This window comes from Vombatus ursinus, unplaced genomic scaffold (genome assembly GCF_900497805.2).
Source record: "Vombatus ursinus unplaced genomic scaffold, bare-nosed wombat genome assembly UNPS02000580.1, whole genome shotgun sequence".
NCBI classification, from domain to species: domain Eukaryota; kingdom Metazoa; phylum Chordata; class Mammalia; order Diprotodontia; family Vombatidae; genus Vombatus; species Vombatus ursinus.
The window spans coordinates 8,684,770-8,704,873 of record NW_020940358.1 but is presented as its reverse complement, the minus strand read 5'-3'; the positions used below and the strand labels follow the sequence as shown (position 1 = coordinate 8,704,873).

The 20,104-nt window shown below is 39.3% G+C and overlaps 1 protein-coding gene across 1 annotated transcript in view; it reads right to left on the bottom strand.

Annotated features, from left to right (window-relative positions):
• Nucleotides 1–14,639, bottom strand: part of TAF4 (TATA-box binding protein associated factor 4) — a 140,305-nt gene extending 125,666 nt beyond the window's left edge. Inside the window, exons 1-2 of the mRNA XM_027847582.1 lie at nucleotides 14,286–14,639; nucleotides 12,503–13,654 (exon numbers count right to left, since the gene is read on the bottom strand). Of these exons, the coding sequence (XP_027703383.1) occupies nucleotides 12,503–13,654; nucleotides 14,286–14,592 (1,459 nt within the window). The 5' untranslated portion in view covers nucleotides 14,593–14,639. The remainder of the gene's footprint in view (nucleotides 1–12,502; nucleotides 13,655–14,285) is intronic.
• Between the last annotated feature and the right edge of the window lie 5,465 nt (nucleotides 14,640–20,104).

Here is a 20,104-nt window from a genome sequence, read left to right as displayed (position 1 = left end):
CCTTGGGCAAGGCACTTCACTCCCTGTACCTCAGTTTCTTCATCTGTAAAATGAGAGGGTTGGTCCAGATGCTTCTGAGGTCCCCTATACAGCTCTGGATTATGATCCTTTGCTCTATAACTTCAGATGACTGGTACTGGGGAAGTGCTTTGTAAAGTGTAAAAATTATGAAATGTGAGTTGCTATTATTATGTAGTCTAACCACTACCTCAAGAATAAACTGCCTCTTCAACATTTCCAACAACAGTCATATTTAGTGTTTAAACACCTTCAGTGGTGAGGGATCCGTGCCCTTCCAAGGCAATCCATTCCACTTTTAGAAATCTCTAATTATTGGGAAGGTTTTCCTTATATTGAGCCAAAATATACTTTCCTATAACTTTTGCCCACTTATCCAAGTTCTGCTCTTGAGCCAAACAAAATAAGTTTAATTCCTCTTACATCTGACAAAACTTCAGATATTCAAAAGCACCAAGCAAGCCCTAACTACATTCTTTCTCTCTCTCTCTCTTTCTCTCTCAAAATCTCCTCTTGTCCAAGATAAACAGTCACAGGCCCTTAAATCATTTCCTAACTTCTTATCCAAAGGAAGGCAACCAGTATCGGAAAAAACTTCATGTTTACATCATATGACAATCAGATAACAATCAAAAAGTGAAATGGTATGTCTTAGGAGGTAGATAGTAGGTTTACCTTCACCTGAAGGATTTTAAGCAAAGGTTAGATATATAGTATAGGCATACTTTAGAAGGGATCCTTTTTCAGGATTCCTAAATGGCCTCTGAGATTTCTTCCAACTCTGAAATTCTGTGATTCTCTTTTCATCAATTAATGAAAATCAAAATGTAATTTTTTAATGGAAATAAATTTAATGAAAGAAGGGTTAGAAAAATCAAGTACACAAGTACAGGGTGAGAGAGGTGTGGCTAAAAAAGTTTGTGTTAAAAAAAGAACTAGGTGAACAAACCAGCAAAAATGACAAAAGATAGAAATGATAAATGTTGGAGGGATTATAGAAAGACAGGACCTATTGATGGAGCTGTAAAATGGTCCAACCATCCTAATAAAAAGCAATCTGGAATTATGCTTTTTAAAAAACGTGAGTAAAATTATCCTTTGACCTAGAGATCCCACTGCTAAACATATGCCAACCAAGGAGGTCAAACTCAGAGGGGGAAGGGTCCCGTGTTTACTAAAATATTTATTGCAGAACTTTTTGTAGTAGCAAAGAACTGCAAAGTAGGTACCCATCAACTGGGGAATGGCTAAACAAACTGTGGTACATGAATGTAATAGATTATTACTACATTATAAGAAATGATGAAGACAGAGAATTCAGAGAATTGGATGACATATGAACTGATGCAAAATGACAAAGCAAAGCCAAGTAAACAATATACAACACTACTAGAATGTAAGCACAAAAAAAGAACAATAAAACAAAACTAAATATTTGTAATTATAATAATCAAGTTTAGCCCCTAAGAAGAACTGAAAAAAATCACCTTCCACTCATGGGATGAAGAATATGGTTATAGCATGTTACATACACTGTCAGAAATGGTTGATGTGTTGGTTGGTTTTGTTGAATTTTTTTCTTTTCTAATCTTTGTTACAAAAAAAAAATTCAACATAATAGAATACTATTGTGTTATAAGAAATGACAAGCAGGTGAATTTCAGAAAAAACTGGGAAGATTTACATGAACTAATGCAAATCGAAGTGAGCAGAAGCAGAATATTGTACACAGTACCAGCAATATTTTATGATGATCAACTGTAAATGACTTAACTATTTTCAGTAATACAATGATACAAGACAATTCCAAGAACTGATGATGAAAAATGCTATCCATATCCAGAGAAAAAACCAATCACGTCTGAATGCAGATCAAAGCATACTATTTTCACTTTACTTTTTTGTTTTTTTTTTGTTTTAGTCTATTTCTTCTTTCATAACATAAATAATATGGAAATGTTTTATATGACTGCACATATATAACCTAAATCAAATTGCTTACCATCTTAAAGAGGAGGGAGGTAAGAAAGGGAGAAAATTTGGTACTCAAACTTTTAAAAAAAATGAATGTTAAAAATTGACTTTACATGTAATTGAAAAAATAAAATATTATTAAAAAGCTTTTTTTAAAAAATGGGTACAGGAGCAGAGAGAAATTCAGAAATAAATGCAAACTAAAAACAAAAGACATCAAAAAAATGTTAAGAAAAGAAAAAGGGCTCGGTATATTACAATGGAAACAAAATGTTAACAATGTGCCAAAATAACCAAAAAAATATAAAGCAACCGTAGGATGTTTTTTCATGTTATGTCCAGAATCAGAGGTCAGAACCCATGTGGTACACTGAGTTCAGATTGGGTGAACAGGCATTTTTTTAATTCTTGGGACTTTTGTCCTCAGTGCCTAGAATAGTGCTTGGCACATTGCAGGTGCTTAATAACTGATTAACTGATTGATTGACTGATTAAGCATACCAAGGAAGAATAGACCAGAGTAATAAAGGGTTTGAAATCATGTTATACATGGATCAGTTGAAAGAAATGAAGATGTTTGGCCTAAGGAAAAAAAGAGTTAGGGAGTGGGGAGACATGATGGATATCTTCAAGTATTTGAAGGACTGTCACATAGCAGAGAAACTGGACTTGTTTTACGTGATCCCAGGGGGCAAACAATGGAAATAAATTTCAACTACATATAAGGAAACTCCTCCTAATAATCTGAGCTATCCAAAATCAGAATGTACTTCCTCATAGAGCTGAGAGTACCAGATCTTTGGAAGTCTTCAGGGAGAGCCCAGATGACTATTTATCAGGAAGGTTTTAGAGGGGCTTCCTATACACAGTGAATTAGATGACCTTTCTGGCCCCTCCCAACTCTAAGATCCTATGACTCTATGATGCCATGGTCATTTTGACCCTGATTAGTAAGAATCACTGAAAATACATTCCCTTAAAAACTATAATTCTTTTTCTGGACCAGATGCATGATTTCATTTGTTGAGGAATTCCTAGAGTAGAAACTTGCTCCACCAACACCACAATTCATCTATAATTAAAAGTTGTAGAGAATTGCCTGGAGTGATTAAGTGGTTAAATGACTGACTTACTATCACACAGCTAGTGAGCTGATGATGATGATGATAACATTTATATGGTACTTTACGGTTTGCAAAGCACTTTACCTGTACCTTTGGTGCTCATAAAAACCTGGTGAGATAATATTATTACCCCTATTTTACAGATGAGGAAACTGAGGCTGAGTGGTTAAATGACTTGCCTAGGGTCACACAGTTGAGTGTCTACAACAGTATTTGAAGTCAGATTTTCCTGACAGCAAAGTTCTATCTCCTACATTATGCTGCCTGTGAAAACTATACATGCATACCACCACATATTCAAATCAAGTTCCAAAGTCCTACTTGTAACTGATTTCAATTTTCATTGTTGAGTCATATTTGGACTTCATAAACAATTTCTTTGGAATTTCAAATTACTATGACCTAAATATGCTAAAAAAGAAAAAAAACTCAAATCAATTGTCATGAAAATAAATCAAAATACTAAATTGAAATAGGTTCTACATACTAGGTTCTAAACTCAAGTCTCTACCATGCATTTACTTATATTTTAACAAATATTAATAATATTTTAACATTTAACACATTCAAAACTTAAGTTCTGTGTCTTTTTCTTCACAAAGGGCACAGTCCCAATTTGAGTAGATATACAAACATTCATAATATGCATACTTTTATTTCTTTGCCCTGGGATTTTTAAAAAGTTCAAGTTCCCAACTTGGCACCTGTTTCACCAGTACTAAATTTAATGTATTTAGGAACAGAGAATCATAGACTTAGAGCTGGCTGGTAACTTAGAGATCATCTAATCCAACCACTTTATTTTTTAAATGAGGAAGCTAAAGCCCAAGAAACTGAAATGACTTGCTCAACTTCAATCATGAAGTGGCAGAGCCATGATTTGAACCCAGAGTCACTGGCTCCAAATTCAGCACCATGAAATTATAACTCCATAGTGCCATTTTTTGCCCAGCATAAAGGTAAATTGTCAAGGGAAGTGCATAGGGAAGAGATACAGATCATTTTCAAATGAATAACAATATAGCGTGACTTGTTCCCAAACTTCAGAACTTTCTTTGAAATAATGACATAATACGACTAATATTTATAAGGCAGTTATTCAACGTCAACATGTTTTCACATGAAGAGCATTTTAGGATTATATACATCTCATACAATCTGAAATTAAAGTTTCAAAATATTAGAGCACAGTATCCTGGAAAAAGACTAGATTTATATCAGAAGACTTGGCTTCAAATCTCAGCTCTGTGATTTACTGAGTCTCAGTTTCATTATCTGTAAAATAGTGACAATAGTGCCTGCCTATCCTACCTCAGAGAGTTGTTGCTGAATCAAATGAAACAATATATGTGAAAGCAATTTGTTAGTGGCAAAAGAACTATACAAATGTAAGACATTATGAGATGTGCTTCATCAACATTCAGGGATCTATCTGCAAAGAATTCTTATATAACTAATATAAAACTAAGAATAATAAATTACAAAATAAAATGTTAAAAATTCCTCCTGAACATAAAAGTAGTAAATATTCAAGTATGAGGTGTAAAATTTCTAGGAAAGAATTATTTCCCCACTTTAATTACACAGTAATACATGATAACTAACTAAATTAGGTTAGAATGGTATCTATGGCATTAAAATAATAATTTACATTTCTTTAGTACTTTATACTTCTCAAAGTTTTTTCATAATAGTTCATTTGATCCTCACAAAAACTCTCTGGGGTCGGAAGAACAAATATTGCCAGCAGATTCCTTCCACCTAATGAAGAAATAGGCTGAAAAAGGTTAAATGATTTGCTCAAGACTATCATGTAAATGGCAGAAGTAGAGCTAGAACACAGATTTTTCTGGCTTCAAGCCCATTTTTTTTTTTTAGGATACTCTACCAGTACTACTTAAAAATATTTTCTTTAAGCTCCTTAATAACTAAATAACCTTTCCAATGCTTTCAACTTATTCTTTTATTTGGGTTTTTACTTAGGGTGTTAGTGTGGTGAACACTAAACCAGGACTCGGAAGATGTAGTCAAGATTCTGCCATTTAACTATATGATCTAAATTAAGCAAGTCACTTTGCCTTTTCTTTTTTTTTTTAACTTTTTTTTTGTTGTTTTGGTTAGGCAATGGAGTTAAGTGACTTGCCCAGGGTCACACAGCTAGTAAGTGTTATGTGTCTGAGACCGCATTTGAACTCAGATCCTCCTGAATCCAGGGCCACCTCTATCCACTGCGCCACCTAGCTGACCCACTTTGCTTTTTCTAAGCCTCAGTTTCCTCATTTATAAAACAAAGTGGCTAAAAAAAGATGATCTCTAAGATTTCTTCCAACTCTAAAATTTGATAATTCAGGGTGTTGTTTTTTTTTTTCTTTTGTTCAGGTAAGAACAAAATATCAAAAGAAATGAAGCCCAATATATAGGTACTTTCTTTCCTAGTCATTATAGTTGAATGACTTTATAGAATGAGAAAGAGAAATCATTGGTACATGGCAAAACAAGAACAAAAGGAAGGACTCATTTAGGTTAGAACCTGCTACCACCAGTTTGGATTTCAAAAGAGGAAACCATCTACTTTTCTCATCATATATGTTTTTCTAAATTAAAAGAATAAGAGATCTAAGTTCCCATCAGAAATCAAAGCTCAAAACGTAAAAGCAAGACTACAGCTTTAAAATGGGGGATAAAGGATAGGAAGGGAAGGGGAACAGAATACTATTTTCTCTCATCAATCTTTCCATAAACTATTTACCATATTTTAAGTGTACAATGCTTTCAATAAATTTAAGTTTTTCATTCTACACAATGGTTATAAGCATAAAAAGTAAAATCTGCAAACACAAGGACAGACATTAAAACATGGTTTTAATGAAATTGGATATTAATCAACCACGAAAGATCCTAAAGTCTATGCCAGTTAGTGACATTCGTTATGAGAATTTATTCTTCACTTGATGACCACTTTTATATCTTGTCAGAATCAGGGAAATGAAGAAACCAAAATTTTAAATTAAAAAAATATATAATATTACACAACATTCCTAACTTCAAGTGTCAATTTTCCTATATCTTATCTACCTTACAGTGGTGTTAAAGATTAATGACTATTAAGTAAAAGGTTTTAAAATAACTATATACGCATGCTTATCTGTTGATTATTAAAAAAAAAAAACCAAAGTTCCTAATAATACAACAAAATTGTTTTTAAAAAAATCTGACAGGTATCTCAAGAATTACAACATAAAGTACGAATTGCATGAGTCTCCTTTTATAAATTTAACAACTTTACTACTATGGAAGGCCTAATTAAATAAATCCCTTCTATATATTTGAAAGGCTTCCAACTTTCAATATATTATCACAAAAAGCAAGTTTGAAGGGTGAGAGCCCTAAACTCTAACTACCTCCAAAGAAATCAGTCCCTAGGCTCTCAGAAAAAAAGTATCACTAAGACTCCTGATTATCATTTCAATGAAGAAAAGTAATACTTTTAAGAAAGCGGCAAAATAACCTACACACACACACAAACAGGTGCACAATTTTATCTGGTTCCCTTTAAATCACTGATTCAAACACTTCAACATTTTTTAAATCAGTTAACTGCATTTCCATAAGTCCACATAACTATAAAAGCACTTGTTTTATTCAACTTTTTATTTCATATGTGAAGAACCTTAAATTTATATATTGAAATGGTTTATATAGAATATGCCAAGAACCATCTTCAGTGAATAAGGAACAAGATGAATCTGGGTCTTTTCATTTCTAGACCACAGATGTGAACTGGGTCTACTGCACTAATCAAAATCACAGCTACAGGTAGATATATTCAATGGTTGATGTTGTCCACACTCAATTGCTATCTTAGTTTCAGAATGATGTGGTCAGGCAGTCTTAAGCGTCATTTGAGGAGGTGAGCACAGACTTGCGGACAAGAAGTTTAACTAACTTTATAGCACCTCAGTTTCTCTGTAAACAGGGGTAACATGTTCTCACTCAGTTTCTTTAAAGATTTGTCCTGAAGACTTAACCAATAAACAATGTATACTTATTTTTATACATCACTTGGCAAATATGAAGTACTTTTAAAAGTTTCTCCTTATAACTCAGATAAATCTCATAAACCACAGCAACAGAGGCCTTATGCATTTCAATAATTTACTATTAGTAACAACTGACATTGTTATAATAAGATGCTTTAAGGTTTTCAAAGCTCTTTACATACATACTATCTATCATCTGATCCTCACAACAACCCTGTGAGGTAGGTACTATTTTCTCCATTTATCAAATGAGGAAACTGAGGCTCTGAGAAGTTAAGTGGCTTGCCCATGGTCATATATCTAGTAAGTGTCAGAGACAGGATTCAGACCCAGGTCTCCTCCTGACCCCAAGTCCATTTCTCTTTCCACTATGCTCTGTTGCCTCTACAGTAATCTCAGGATGAAACAAAGTCATGATTACTGATGGTTACCAAAATGTAATAGATTCCCCAGTTCCAGAAAATGCCAAACTAGGTATTCATGAACCCCACACTCCTTTCCCAATCAATGAGATAATTAATTTAAAAAATAATAACAGTAATAAGTCAGTAAAAAAGCCAAGAACGTACTACAGTAAAGGATGAGCTCCCTGCTCACCCTTAAATATAGTTCCTCCCAAAGGGCAAGTTGGACCACGGATATTTGGGGAACTACTCGTATTCTATGCTAAGTAGAGCTGTCCAGTGCTGTCCATGTGCCTTCTCCCCAAAAGTATCTTTTTCTCTTTTCAAATTTCACTGTTACCTTGCATCAAGAGGAAAAACTTGGTTAAAGCCTTAGGCCTAAAATTAGACCCACCAACTCATTATATTCTGAAGACAGATTTACGTATGCATGTCACAGTATCTCTTCCTAGTCTACAATTCTGTAATCACGATAGTACTAACCTGGAAGCTTGTTCCCCAATATTTTGGCAACCTACTAACAGAGGTGAGAGAATGGATCCTGCAATACTCCAGAAATTATATTACGTTCTGGGTTAGTTTACTATTGGACTGTCCTAAGGACCTGTTGCAGTTTTATAAAAGCATTTTTTTGAGGCAGTAAATGTTTTTATGAGATTGAATGGAAGTATGAATAACAAATAATACTTTTCGAATATACAATACCTTTCATCCAAGAGTCTCAAGGCACTTAACAAAATAGCTATTAACCCCATTTTATAGTTGTAGAAACTGAGGCACCAAGTAATGTTTCAACTTTTCCAAGATCACATGGCAAGTCCATAGAGAAACAATCTGATGACACCTGGCCTCAAAGTTAACTCTCAGAATTTCAAGGGTTCCTTTAAAATTTACATGAAGAAACCTTAAGGTCCTTGGATGCCAGTGCTTTACAAAAATCAAAGGGTATCTACAGAACAGTCAGATTCCAAAGATCTTTTTTGTGAATGAAGGGAGAGGAAGGCGGGAGAGGCAAGACCACCCACCATGGATGGAAGCTACTGTTTAAGGCACCTGAACTTTTGAACAAACTAATCTTGGAAACATTCATTTTTAAATACCAAGTGTCACAGAAAATTTGAAAAGTAAAACCTATCTAATTAATGATTTAGAAATTAGGGAAATTTCAGCTTTAGAATTTATTATTGGCAAGCCCTTTAAAGCAACAGAGCAGCCAACTCAATAAAAATAATATACATGGAATGACACAAAAGAAAACATTATTTACTAAGCCGAGTAGGGATAACATTAAGAAATCTTTTTAAAAATCTTTTTAAGTAGTCATTTTAGAAATAATATGTGCACATACTAATTATCCTATCACCTTCAACTTCACAAAACAAAAACCATAATATCTCTTTTCTATTACAAATTTTTATAAGATTTTTAGTATCAAAGCACACTTTTCAGTGTACTTGGGACAATTATATTTTTTGCTACCATATATTTAAAGTATTTTTTCTATGTTCTTCTCTCATTAACAAGTAAGAAGGTAGCTTTTCAAAAAAGCAAATTTGAATACAAATATTCAAATATGAAGTTTAACTCCCTAAGAATCTCATTTACAAAATCCTAACCAGCAAGGTAAGAATTCTGTACAAAAAGTTTGTTGCATAATCATATATTAAACATTTATATTATCATCCTTTAATGGTTTCTAACTGCATAAATATGTGACTGAAGAATGAATGTAGTTTTTAACATGAAACTCAAATTTTGCACAGATGGATGTTTACTTGACATTTGCACAAAGCTTTACAACTTCTCCCCTAAAATCTTATAGTACAAAACACTTGTAACAATAAAATATAAAAAGTGTGAACTTCCAATTTGTCAAGTGTACCCAGTTGATCAATTTCTTCAGACTATGGCTACCTATCACCTTAGTAACATAGTTAAATAAAAGATTACAAAATAAGTCATTAACTCACATTAAAAAGTATAAAATTCAATTTGAGAAAATGACGCCAATTCATAAGCATTCATAAGGATATTTTCTGGAAATTTCCTCAGAGAGTATAAACGGTATTTTCAAAAATGTGTAATTTTGATTTATAAAACTAAAATGCACTGTTTAAATTAGGACAACTGTTATTTTAGGAGAAAAAGAAGAGTAGTTTTAATTAACTCTCCTTTACTTCCTTGAACACACACACAAAAAAATGGTTAACTTCACAAAATTCATACTGGGCCTGTGGCAATCTATTACTTCACTGAAAAATTGAATAGTGATTAACATAGGTCTAAAATAATGTGAACATTTTGATAGATATATGACAATACACCTAAGATAACTAAGATAAATATCAAGAAAATAATATGTGCTACCAGTGTCTGTGACTCATACGTCAGACTTAAGGCTATTTTCTGGTACAAAATATTAAGAATACTGCAAAAACCAGAAGAATAAAAAATTCACACTTTTTTCCAGGATTTAATAAATAGTTTCATCTGGTTGTCAAATCTGCACCAAAAAGATCTGGTTTATGAATGAAACTGAATCATAAACACCTCTCTCAAAACCATTAGTAAAAGAATAACAAAAGGGCATGCCCTCCTCTAATCACTTTTCCCTTCCCAATACCAATACAATCATAGGAATGAAAGAGGAAGTTCTCACTAAAAGTGATCCAATTAGTTCCAAGTTTCCAAGGTGTTGATTCAGCTACTTAATAATATCAATAAAAACTAGTATACCATATTGCCAGAAGACAGGGCTACTTTTCCCCAAAAAATTTGGATTGGATAAAACCATAAGGTGGTCTACAATCAGTGCTATTTCTAAGTACAACCTATATTAGTTTTTCCTTTAAAAGAAATCTCACTTGAGGAATGTGACATGTTGAGGAGTAAATTGTATCCTGACTCGATATAACTAGGAGTTTCTTAACAAGTGGACCTCAATTAAACTACTTTAAGCCTACTATCTCTACAGACACTAGAGATATCTTACTGACATCTGAAACACCTTCTTGGTCAAACAATTACAACACCAATTTTAATTAAAGCACTGAACAGCAAACCACTGGGATGGATCTTACTGATATGTGGAAAGTACCTAAATAGGCAGGTCTTTTGTGTGGCAATCTTTTAGCAAAATGGGTATAAATAAAAAGCTTAGCAAACTTTACAAATTATGTTATGCTCCATGGATTAAGATTAAACACATTCTTGCTATTAGATGAGTAGGGAGAAAAACTAAGGCTAATTACTCTGGAATACCCCCAAATGCCTACTGTAATCACCAGCACAAAATGTCAATACCTTTTCTTTGGGGTTTTTAATTAAGCCTAAGTTAAGTGCAAAGAAAGAAAAAAAGTTTGTTTTTTTTTTTTTTTAGTAGCTTTTGAACTACCCCCAGGATTTCACCAATAAAAAAAGATCCCTGTCTGAAGTTTTCCAAATCATTGGTTCTTAACCTCTAAATGATTAGACAGGGATACCTTTCAGTTCATTGACACAGAAATTGTTTTGAAGCAGCCACTCATGGTTTTTAGAAAATACTATGGGACATGTGAAGTATCAAATTTTCATGACTGATTTTACTATTACTACACATACAATTACTACATACTAAGAGATTAGTTTTAAGGAAACATTTTTAATTCATAAAATAACTATTCATATTAGATTAAAAAATACTACCTCTGGGCAAAATCAAAAACAGGAAATATTTCAGGTAAGATCTTATGTATGTCTAAGTATTTCGAAAAAATATCAGAATGTTATATACTATTCACAGTATTTTTCTGTCTGACTTTAAAAACCATAAAATAATATTGCATAATTGACAGCCAGAAAGACACTGGTAAGACTACTACAAATATTAAAACATTTCTGAAATAAAAACATCATTCTATAAATGTCCTGGATAGTAGTTTCATAATATATTAGTTTTACTACCCTAAGACCCACTGAAATGAATAGCATATGCACACCATTGATTTCATTAGGTAGTAACAGTAAAATTTAATTAGGTGTTCTTTGTGTAGTAACAATACTGCACTGAAAAAATATTACGAATACTGAGAATATTGGAAAAATACTTAAAGTACAGTTTAGGATTACAATGTTAGCCATGAATGATGTGATCCTTGTAGACCCATTTTTATGTTCACTTAAAAACTGTAACACTGTTCTGACATCTGAATACTTTTTAAAGTAGATCTTGAAAAGAGTAAAAGCTTTCAAAGACTTAATTAAGCAGTCTTGAAAACAGGGGGTGTGTCATTCTATTTTTCTGTTACTTTAGAAACCAGGTCCATATAGTCCCCTATCTGAGGAACTCATGACAGTTGATGACAAATACAAAGATTATATTTGGTGAGGTAAGGACACATTACACCTGACTGCAGAAACTACTAATGGACAAGGCTATATACATCTAAAACTCTAATTTAAAAAAAAAATTTAAATCCAAGATTATTTTAATGTACATTTGCATAGTGAAGTAATTTGTCTCCTGTGACATACCTGCTGCTGTAGAGCAAGCAGTATGCTTTCTATGGCAGCAGGGGCATACAGGGACAGAGATTAAGCAGCATGTTTGATTTATTCATATAATCACAAAATTACTTTAAAATTCAAAGATACAATGAAGAAGATTAAATAGAAATATTCATCAGCAGAACACCATCACATTATGGGTAGAAAAATCTGAACACAGACTTAAAATGCAAATACAAAGATTTAAGCAGTAGAAAAGTTTGTAAAGCATGTCTACTTAGCATGTCCCAGTCACCTGAACCAGCACAACACACTTGTCATAAAACTGATGAAAAAGATTTTGTAAATGACTTTACCCTTTTAAATGAGAACAAGAACTTCCTATGACTTACAACTAAAGTCAAGTGTCTGGATCATTTGCCTTTCACCACAATAAATACTGCAATGGTTTTCTTACCTGGGGGCAGCTGAAAATTTTGAATATTTGTAGGATTCTGAGGTGGTTGAGGCAGACGGGGTGCTAAAACTGTAGGAGTCAACGTTGCTCGGATACCACCTGTAGTAGCCGTTGGAGTCCTTGGCAGACTTTGTGCCACTGTATTGGCAGTGCCTTTAGCCATCCCTGTAGGGGTCCCAGGAGCTGGAGGAGGAGGTGGTATCCCGCTAGGATTGGGGATACCACCTTGCATAGTTTGCCCAATGATCATGTTACCCCCTGTGGTGGACTGGCCACTGGTTGTCAATGTTTGCTGTTGAGGTACTGCCTGCACTATAGTTTTAGGCGACTCTGATTTGATGACCTGTGTGGTGGCTGTGGCTGGCATATTGGAGCCAGGTTGGCTGTTTACAAGGGATGCCTGAAGGGAAACTCCAGAACCCACAGTAGCTACAGAAGCAGCAGCAGTAGCAGGCAAACTCCCCACACTGATAGTTGAATTGATCACAGTATTGCTCCCATTCTGGGTAGCTGCAGCAACAGAAACTGCAGCAGGTCCTGCTGTGTGAATTGGTGGCCTCACTAGTGCCACAGTAGGTCCTGCACTTCCAATGCTGGAGGAGGAGATAACGGTGGGTGAGGAAGAGGAGGACACAGCAGTGCTGAGGAAAGAAGAAGTCTGGATGACAGTGTTAGAAGAAGCTGAAGGCAAAACAGCATTGACAGCATTTCCCTTCCCCAGCGGCAACACCACTGATCCTGGTCCGTTGTTAACTAGGGTGACAGCAGGTGCAGCGGCAGCAGCCGGAGTCCCAGCAAAAGCAACAGCACTTCCTGAATGGTGAGAGTTCATCACGACGTTACTCCCATTCAAAGTTTGCACCGCGGTGGTGGTACCGATTTTGCCGTTTCTGGTGGACAAGGCGGTTGCCATGGTGTTGCTGATGACCACCGATTTGCCCTGACTGATGGCAGCAGCCCCTGGAGCAGCAGCAGCAGCAGCAGCAGCAGCAGCAGCAGCAGCAGCAGCTTCGGATCCTGCTGTGGTGCTGCTAGTGCTGGTGCTGCTGCTGCTGCTGGTGGAGGTGGATGAGGAGGTTCCATCCAGCAGAGCTGAACCCTGGGACCTGGTCGTGTTGTGATTAATAACACCCCCTTGCACTCCTCCGGCCCCTGCAACAACAACAAGAAGGAGAGAATAAAATAAAAAAAAGGGGGGGAGGGGAAGGGGGAGGAGGTCTGGGGGCATTACTTCAGCCAAGACGTGTTAAGATATTAACGGGAGACAGAAATTGGGGAGTGGGAAAAATCGCAAGAGCAAAACATCAGTTCTGGAGGGGTCCCCCTTCGGAACTGAGCGCTCTCCCTGTTCCCCCGTTACTGACACCCCCCACACCTGAGATGTCAGACCCTTGTACCGGGATGTCAGCTCCTCCAGACCCCATCCCTGCCCGCCCCCTGGGATGGCTGGACCACCCGAGGGAAGGGGGTCCCCCCTTTCCTTCCCTCTACCCCACCAGGGTCCCCTCGCTGTAGCCAGGGAGGGGTCTTGGACCCCCCCATCCCTTGCCCCTCTGCTTCCCTCTCCCCGGTGCACCCGCCCACGGAGGGTCTGGGGCTCCCCGGGGCCCGGGTAGCCCCCTCACGCCGGGTGCCCCCGTCAGGGTGTCAGGCCCCCCTCTGGGGAGGGGGGTCGGCAGGGCTGAGGGGGATCGGCCCTGGCTCCCCTCTCTCGTTCCCTCTCGGCTCCCTCTCCCCCGACCGGGACCCGCCGCCCCCGCCGCCCCCCACCACGCCACTCTACCTGCTTTTGTGATCTCCTGGGCCAGTCCCATTTTGCTGCTCTCCGTCTGGACATTAGCACCGGCGGCGGCGCCGGCGGCGGCGGCTCCTACTACTCCGGCTCCTCCAGGGCTGCCGCTCACAACATGGTTCCCCAGCCCCCCGGCGCCTCCGGCCCGGATCTCGGGCGTCCTGTGAGGGTGATGGTGGTGATGGGCCGTGCTGGCCGCCAGCTGGGACTCCAGAGAGCCCACCATGTCGCTCACCACTTTCTCGTCCACCTCGCTGTTGAAGAAAACCTCATCCAGCAGATCCGAACCCGCCGCCATCTTTTTTTACTCCGCCGCTTTGGCTAATAGCGACTGGGTGAGGAGGAGGGCTGTGTGGGGAAGGGAGGGGGAAGGGGGAGGGGAGCCGGGGACGGGGAGGGGAGGAGGGCCGCCGGGGAGGAGGGAGGCGGGGAGGTTCCTCCGCTGCCGCCGCGCAAGCGCGCCACGGCGGCGCGTCACCGCGGCCCCGGGATTCCAGCCCGTCCTGATTGGCTGCCCGGCGCGCTTAAAAGCGACGGCAAATGGCTGCGAGCGTTATTGAAGAGTGGAGAGGGGAAGCAGTCGGGAGACCGAAGGGCGGGGGGAGGGGAAAGAGTGTGGAGGGTGGGTGGGGAGGGAGGCGGCGACGACCTCGGCTATGGTGGTGGCTGGGGGGAGGGGCGGATGCGGAGGCTTTGCCGCTGGCGGCGGCGGCGGTTGCTTGATGCCCGGGGAGCGGTGACGGCAGCCCCGGGGCTTGGCTGCGGAGGGGTCGGAGCGGGAGCGCCGCAGCAGGGCCGAGCGGGGGAGGGAGAAGAGATGGGGCGGGGTGGAGGAGTTAATGTGGGGCGGCGGCGGCGGTTCGCTCTTTGTCTTTGCTTGCTCCAAAATGGCTGCGGGTTGAGTGTGGCTGGAGCGAGCGAGGGGTGAAGGGCGCCACCGCCCCGCACCTGTGCCGTCGCCGCCGCTTGCCAGCTGCGTGTAACTGAGACACCCCCGCCCAGCCGGAGCTCGAGGAGGGAGGGAAGGAAGGCGGGGGAGCGGAGACGGAGATGGGGGGGTGGGGGACGAGGAGAACGGCGGTTCAGGCCGCACACCCCGAAGCCAACCGCCATTTCACCCCGCGCGCACGGCGTGGCTTCCCTCGCCTCTTCTCGCCGCCACCCCCAGAGCCCCTACTCGGGTCGCTGTCGGGACGCCCTCCTGAATAAACAGGGCTGCGCTGTGGGAAGAGGCGTCTGGGGGAGGAGAGAAGAAAGTGGGGCGGGGGAGGCTGTGGGCTGCGCCTCGGCCTCGTCACTCGTGTCGGAAAAGGAGGTTGTTGTTGGGGTTTGGAGGGGGGAGGGGGGAAGCGCCGCCGCTCGCTTGGGGCCTTGGGGCCGCCGGCGTGGAGGCGAGAAGGGGGTATCTCTCACTCTCTCCCTCTCCCCTCCACTCACGGGTGTCCTCGCCCCCCTCGGCGCTGCCGACGACTCCCCACCCCCTTCTCGTCACTGACCCCCACGGAGTCTGCAAACCACCCCCCACCTCGCTCCTCCTCGCCCGCCCCCCAAACACACACACCCCTTTCCCTTCCTCGGAAGGGGAAACACCCTCAAGAGGTGGAGAGATTTGGGGGGAGGCGGGGGGGAGTCCTTTTCGGAAGAGTCATCCCGGCTGCACCGCCTCCCGGCTTGTTTGTGTGGGGCTCCCCCGCGCCGGGCTGAGGAGGAGCCTAAGCCTGGAGCAGGTTGAAGGAAGGAGGGAGAGATGGGGGGGGGGGCACCCGAGCCATCGCGCCAGAGCCTTGGCAGCCCTGGGAGGCTTTGCTACGTCGGGGAGAAGCCTAGACCCGGGACAGGCAAGAACGCTTTTCCTCCCCCGTTGCAGAGGAAATGGGGTGGGGGTGAAGTCTTCCTGCCCCCACCACACCCCGGGAGAGATGCTGTTCACGGCCAGCCGGGAATCCCAGTCCTATAATTGTCACCAGAGTTGCGCATCCTTGGGGCGGGAAGGATGCGGAACGAGGCTTTGAGAAGGCAATGTGATTGCTCCCACGGCTGCAAAGGGAAATGAATGTACCTGACCGCGGAGCAGGCCAAACTTGAACTATATTCGGGTTAACTTGATCGGAAGTGACTTCTGAAAGGATCATAAAGCTTGACTACTCGAACACCAGGGGGTTACTGTAGGTTGGTTTTAAATCATCTTTTACTTATCTCGGCACGCATGAAAACTGTAAACACAGGTTTATGAGCGTTGTCCCACATGTGTGCCTCCTGTGCATACCCATGCGGAAGGGATAATTCAGAGTGATTTCCTCACTTAAAAAACGCAAGTAATTACTGAGTAGAGTAACCAGCCTACCTCCTATATTATGTCACTTATTTACATACCAATTCACCCATATATGTATTAATGGAGACACAATGTATAAAGAAAACCTTTTTAACCTTGGCTTGTCATCTCCCTCCACCACAGACCTATGAACAAGATGCTAAATAGAACGAGTTGTACTTTATTCCCTTACCTCTTGGTGGAGATGCGACTCGCAACCGGAAATGCAGAGAACTGGAGATGGAAAAGTCATCTATAAAAGTGAATAATATAACCTTAAATAATCACCTTGATTACACCTCTAAAAAAAAAAAAAAGTCGGGATTATAACGAACTCCAAAAGTACGAGATCTTCAGTTGTATGTGTTAGAAGAATGACAAAGTAGCTTAGAGGGAAACAATGGTAATTACATGGTAACTTCTAGTTTTATTAGACTACAATAGGAGGAATGTGTCCTGCTTCTAGGGCTAAAGAGGGGCTGTGGAGAGGCAAGCTGTGTGGGTGGTAGTTTCTTTTTGTCTAAGTATGGAAGGTCAAATAGTTGCTACACGCTTCCTGTTGAAGAACCTTAGTTTTTAAATGAATAGTGGTAGCTTTAAAAAGTTTGCTGTACATTTGTTGTTCCTTGCTCAGTGTTACAATATTATAGTTTCTCAGAACTAGAATTGTAAATCAGTTTTTTAATACTTTGTTGGGGGTGGAGAAGAGTTGATAAAAATATTATTTCCTTTGTTTAAAATGTGGTAGTGCCCCCCACAAAAAAAAATACTTTATTCTAGAGTGTGTGGTTTCATTGCAGAAGCTGTTGTGTGGAATAAAAAATTGTTAATGATTAGTAACTGAGTCTTATTTGCTACCTTGCATGCAAGTATGATGACGCATAATTCTGTTCTACATGTAGGCATTTTACTGCATCGTGTTCACTCACAAAAACACCTATTTAAATTTTCAAACATCTCCATCCAAATGTTTATAAAGATTCTAGATAAATTTCCTACCCTCTTACCATTGTTCTGATTATTTGTCTCATCTACCGAAGTACATACTTACGCATGTATTTCTAAAGTAAAATGGATTTCTCTAAATCCTCTGAAGACTTGTGCTAGTCTTTCTACCTTTCCCCATGCCTGAAGAAAGTCTGGGAGTCCCTTTTTTTGTTGAATTACTTATCTATCCTTTAAAGTCCCAACTAAAATATTACCACCTCCGTGGAGGTTTGTAACAACCCTTGTACCCTACATAACATTTTATTTTGCATTTCACTAATGCACTTGTGTAATGTGTGTATTATGGAGATTTTTGTTTTGTTCTTGTATTTCTGAGCTATAAGCTCCATTGGGGCAGAAGTTTCCTATTTAAATTTTATATTCTCCAATGTCTTCCTGGTGCACAACACTGTGCTTTAATAAATATGGGTAAATTTAATTGAAAGGTTATTGGTGGGAAATGGAAATAGGTTTTTAAAGGCCCTATATGGTCAAGGAGAGTCACTAACCCAGAGATTTTGGAGGATTTTTTTTTTAATGTATAGAAGGATTTCTCCTGAGCTCTGGAGTGCTAAATTTAAAGCATTTTTAAATGCTTTAACCTTTCAAAACCAGAAATGCTCAGTACTATGATCCTGCCAAGATACAGCCTTGGTATGCATACTAATTGAATCTAATAGTTTTCTTCTGCCTGATAAAATGGGGGCTTGAGTATGTCTTTACCCTTTCCCTTATTTTTCAGTTAATAAAATTGATCTTTATATAGCATTTAGTCCTGATTGATAGTGCTTTCTTTACCTTATTCCAAATGTGGCATCACCAACTATGATAAATGGTAGATATTGCACATTTGAATATATTATCAGGCAAGAAATAAAATCATTCACATATAAGGAAAAGAACATTGGATTCGAGTTTTCACTCACAAAGCAAATTATCTAAATTAACTTTAATATATCCTAAGCACCTTCTGGCTAGGCCCCATAAGAGGTGCTCATGGGGAGGGTGGGAAGGTGGCAAAATTATTTCTTTGTTTTTAGAATTATTGGAGACATGGAATTATTGTAAATGGACTTGGTACTTTTTTTTTTCCAATAAACACTAGTATTCTAGACCACGTTTCTACTGTTTGGAAAACAGTATCTCTATCTACTTTTCTTTGGCAATGTGATCTGCTCAAATCTAAAGCAGCCTCAATAAGATGAACAAGGAAAAGGAATACAAATCTAAATTTTGTGTGTATATACCAAATATATCTAAATAGATATGTGATGCAGAAAGTTATTTTTTTTAAATAAATTGGTTTGCATAAGAAAGGGGACAGTAATCCACCCAAAACAGTATCTTTTCTGGGTCTTAAATTATATTCCTAAATTTAACAAGGAAAAAAATCAGCTAAAACAACAAGGGAAAATATAAAGGACCTTTATCAATATCCATGAACAGTTATAAACATTTGGCATCACTAAGCAATTATTGTTGTTTGTCCCTTTTTGAAGAGGATCAATGACATTACAGGTGATGACTTGTGCACAAATTGGATTTAAATAAGGCACAGTTGCACAGAGTCATCGAGACAAGTCAAGATGACTGGTGATGGCACAGGATGCAGTAAGCGAGCCACCTTCGTGGCCATTAGAACAAATTGTTTTCATCCACACATTCCACTATGGAAAGTCTTCACATGCTTGGAGTAGACATCCTCCTAACTCACCAATGGGTTTAAGGCCTCTCAGTTACCCTCAATCTGGTTTAGCCAATCTGTAGGGATGAGTGTGACTGCTGGGCACACTATGGCTTCTTGGGGTCACAGGAGAGAGTTGGGTAAGTCAGAGGTAGATAAGCAGTCCTGGAAAAGGCTTGGTAAGCCCTCATGCCAGAGGTGCTCATCCTTCCTAAACATCCCGTTAGGTAAGGTAGGGAAGGACATAAGAACTTTTTTTAAAGAAATAAGATTTTCCTGTAGTAAATATTTGGAGGCATTCCTGTAGTAAATAAATTCCATGTGGAGACAAAACTAATAAACCAAATTTGTGATAAATAAATGAAATATTACATGAGAATGACTTTACATTGTGAAATAATAAATCAAGCTTTCCATGCCTGCAGTTAGGTCAGCTTCCTAAACAACCTAATATGATGGCATTAGTGCCTTATTCAAGAGACTAGTCAACTTTTTTGGATACTTCTCTACCTAACAGGCTAGACATTGCCCTAACATACTTTACAAATAGAAATCAATCAATCATAAACCTCCAGTTTCATAAAAATTAGGATAACATTTGCTCTTCTGTCTTACAACATATCTCTCATTTTCAGTCTTTCAAATATCACTGACATTGACTTGGCCATCACATCAGTCATATCTTTTAGTAGCTAAGGATATAGTTCATCTGGGCCATTTGATATGAACTCAAAAGCAACTAGAGGAACTCTTACTCTCACCTTATGTATCTTACATATCAACTTAAAACTTGGTCAGGCATTTAAGATGCCAAGGTCATCCACT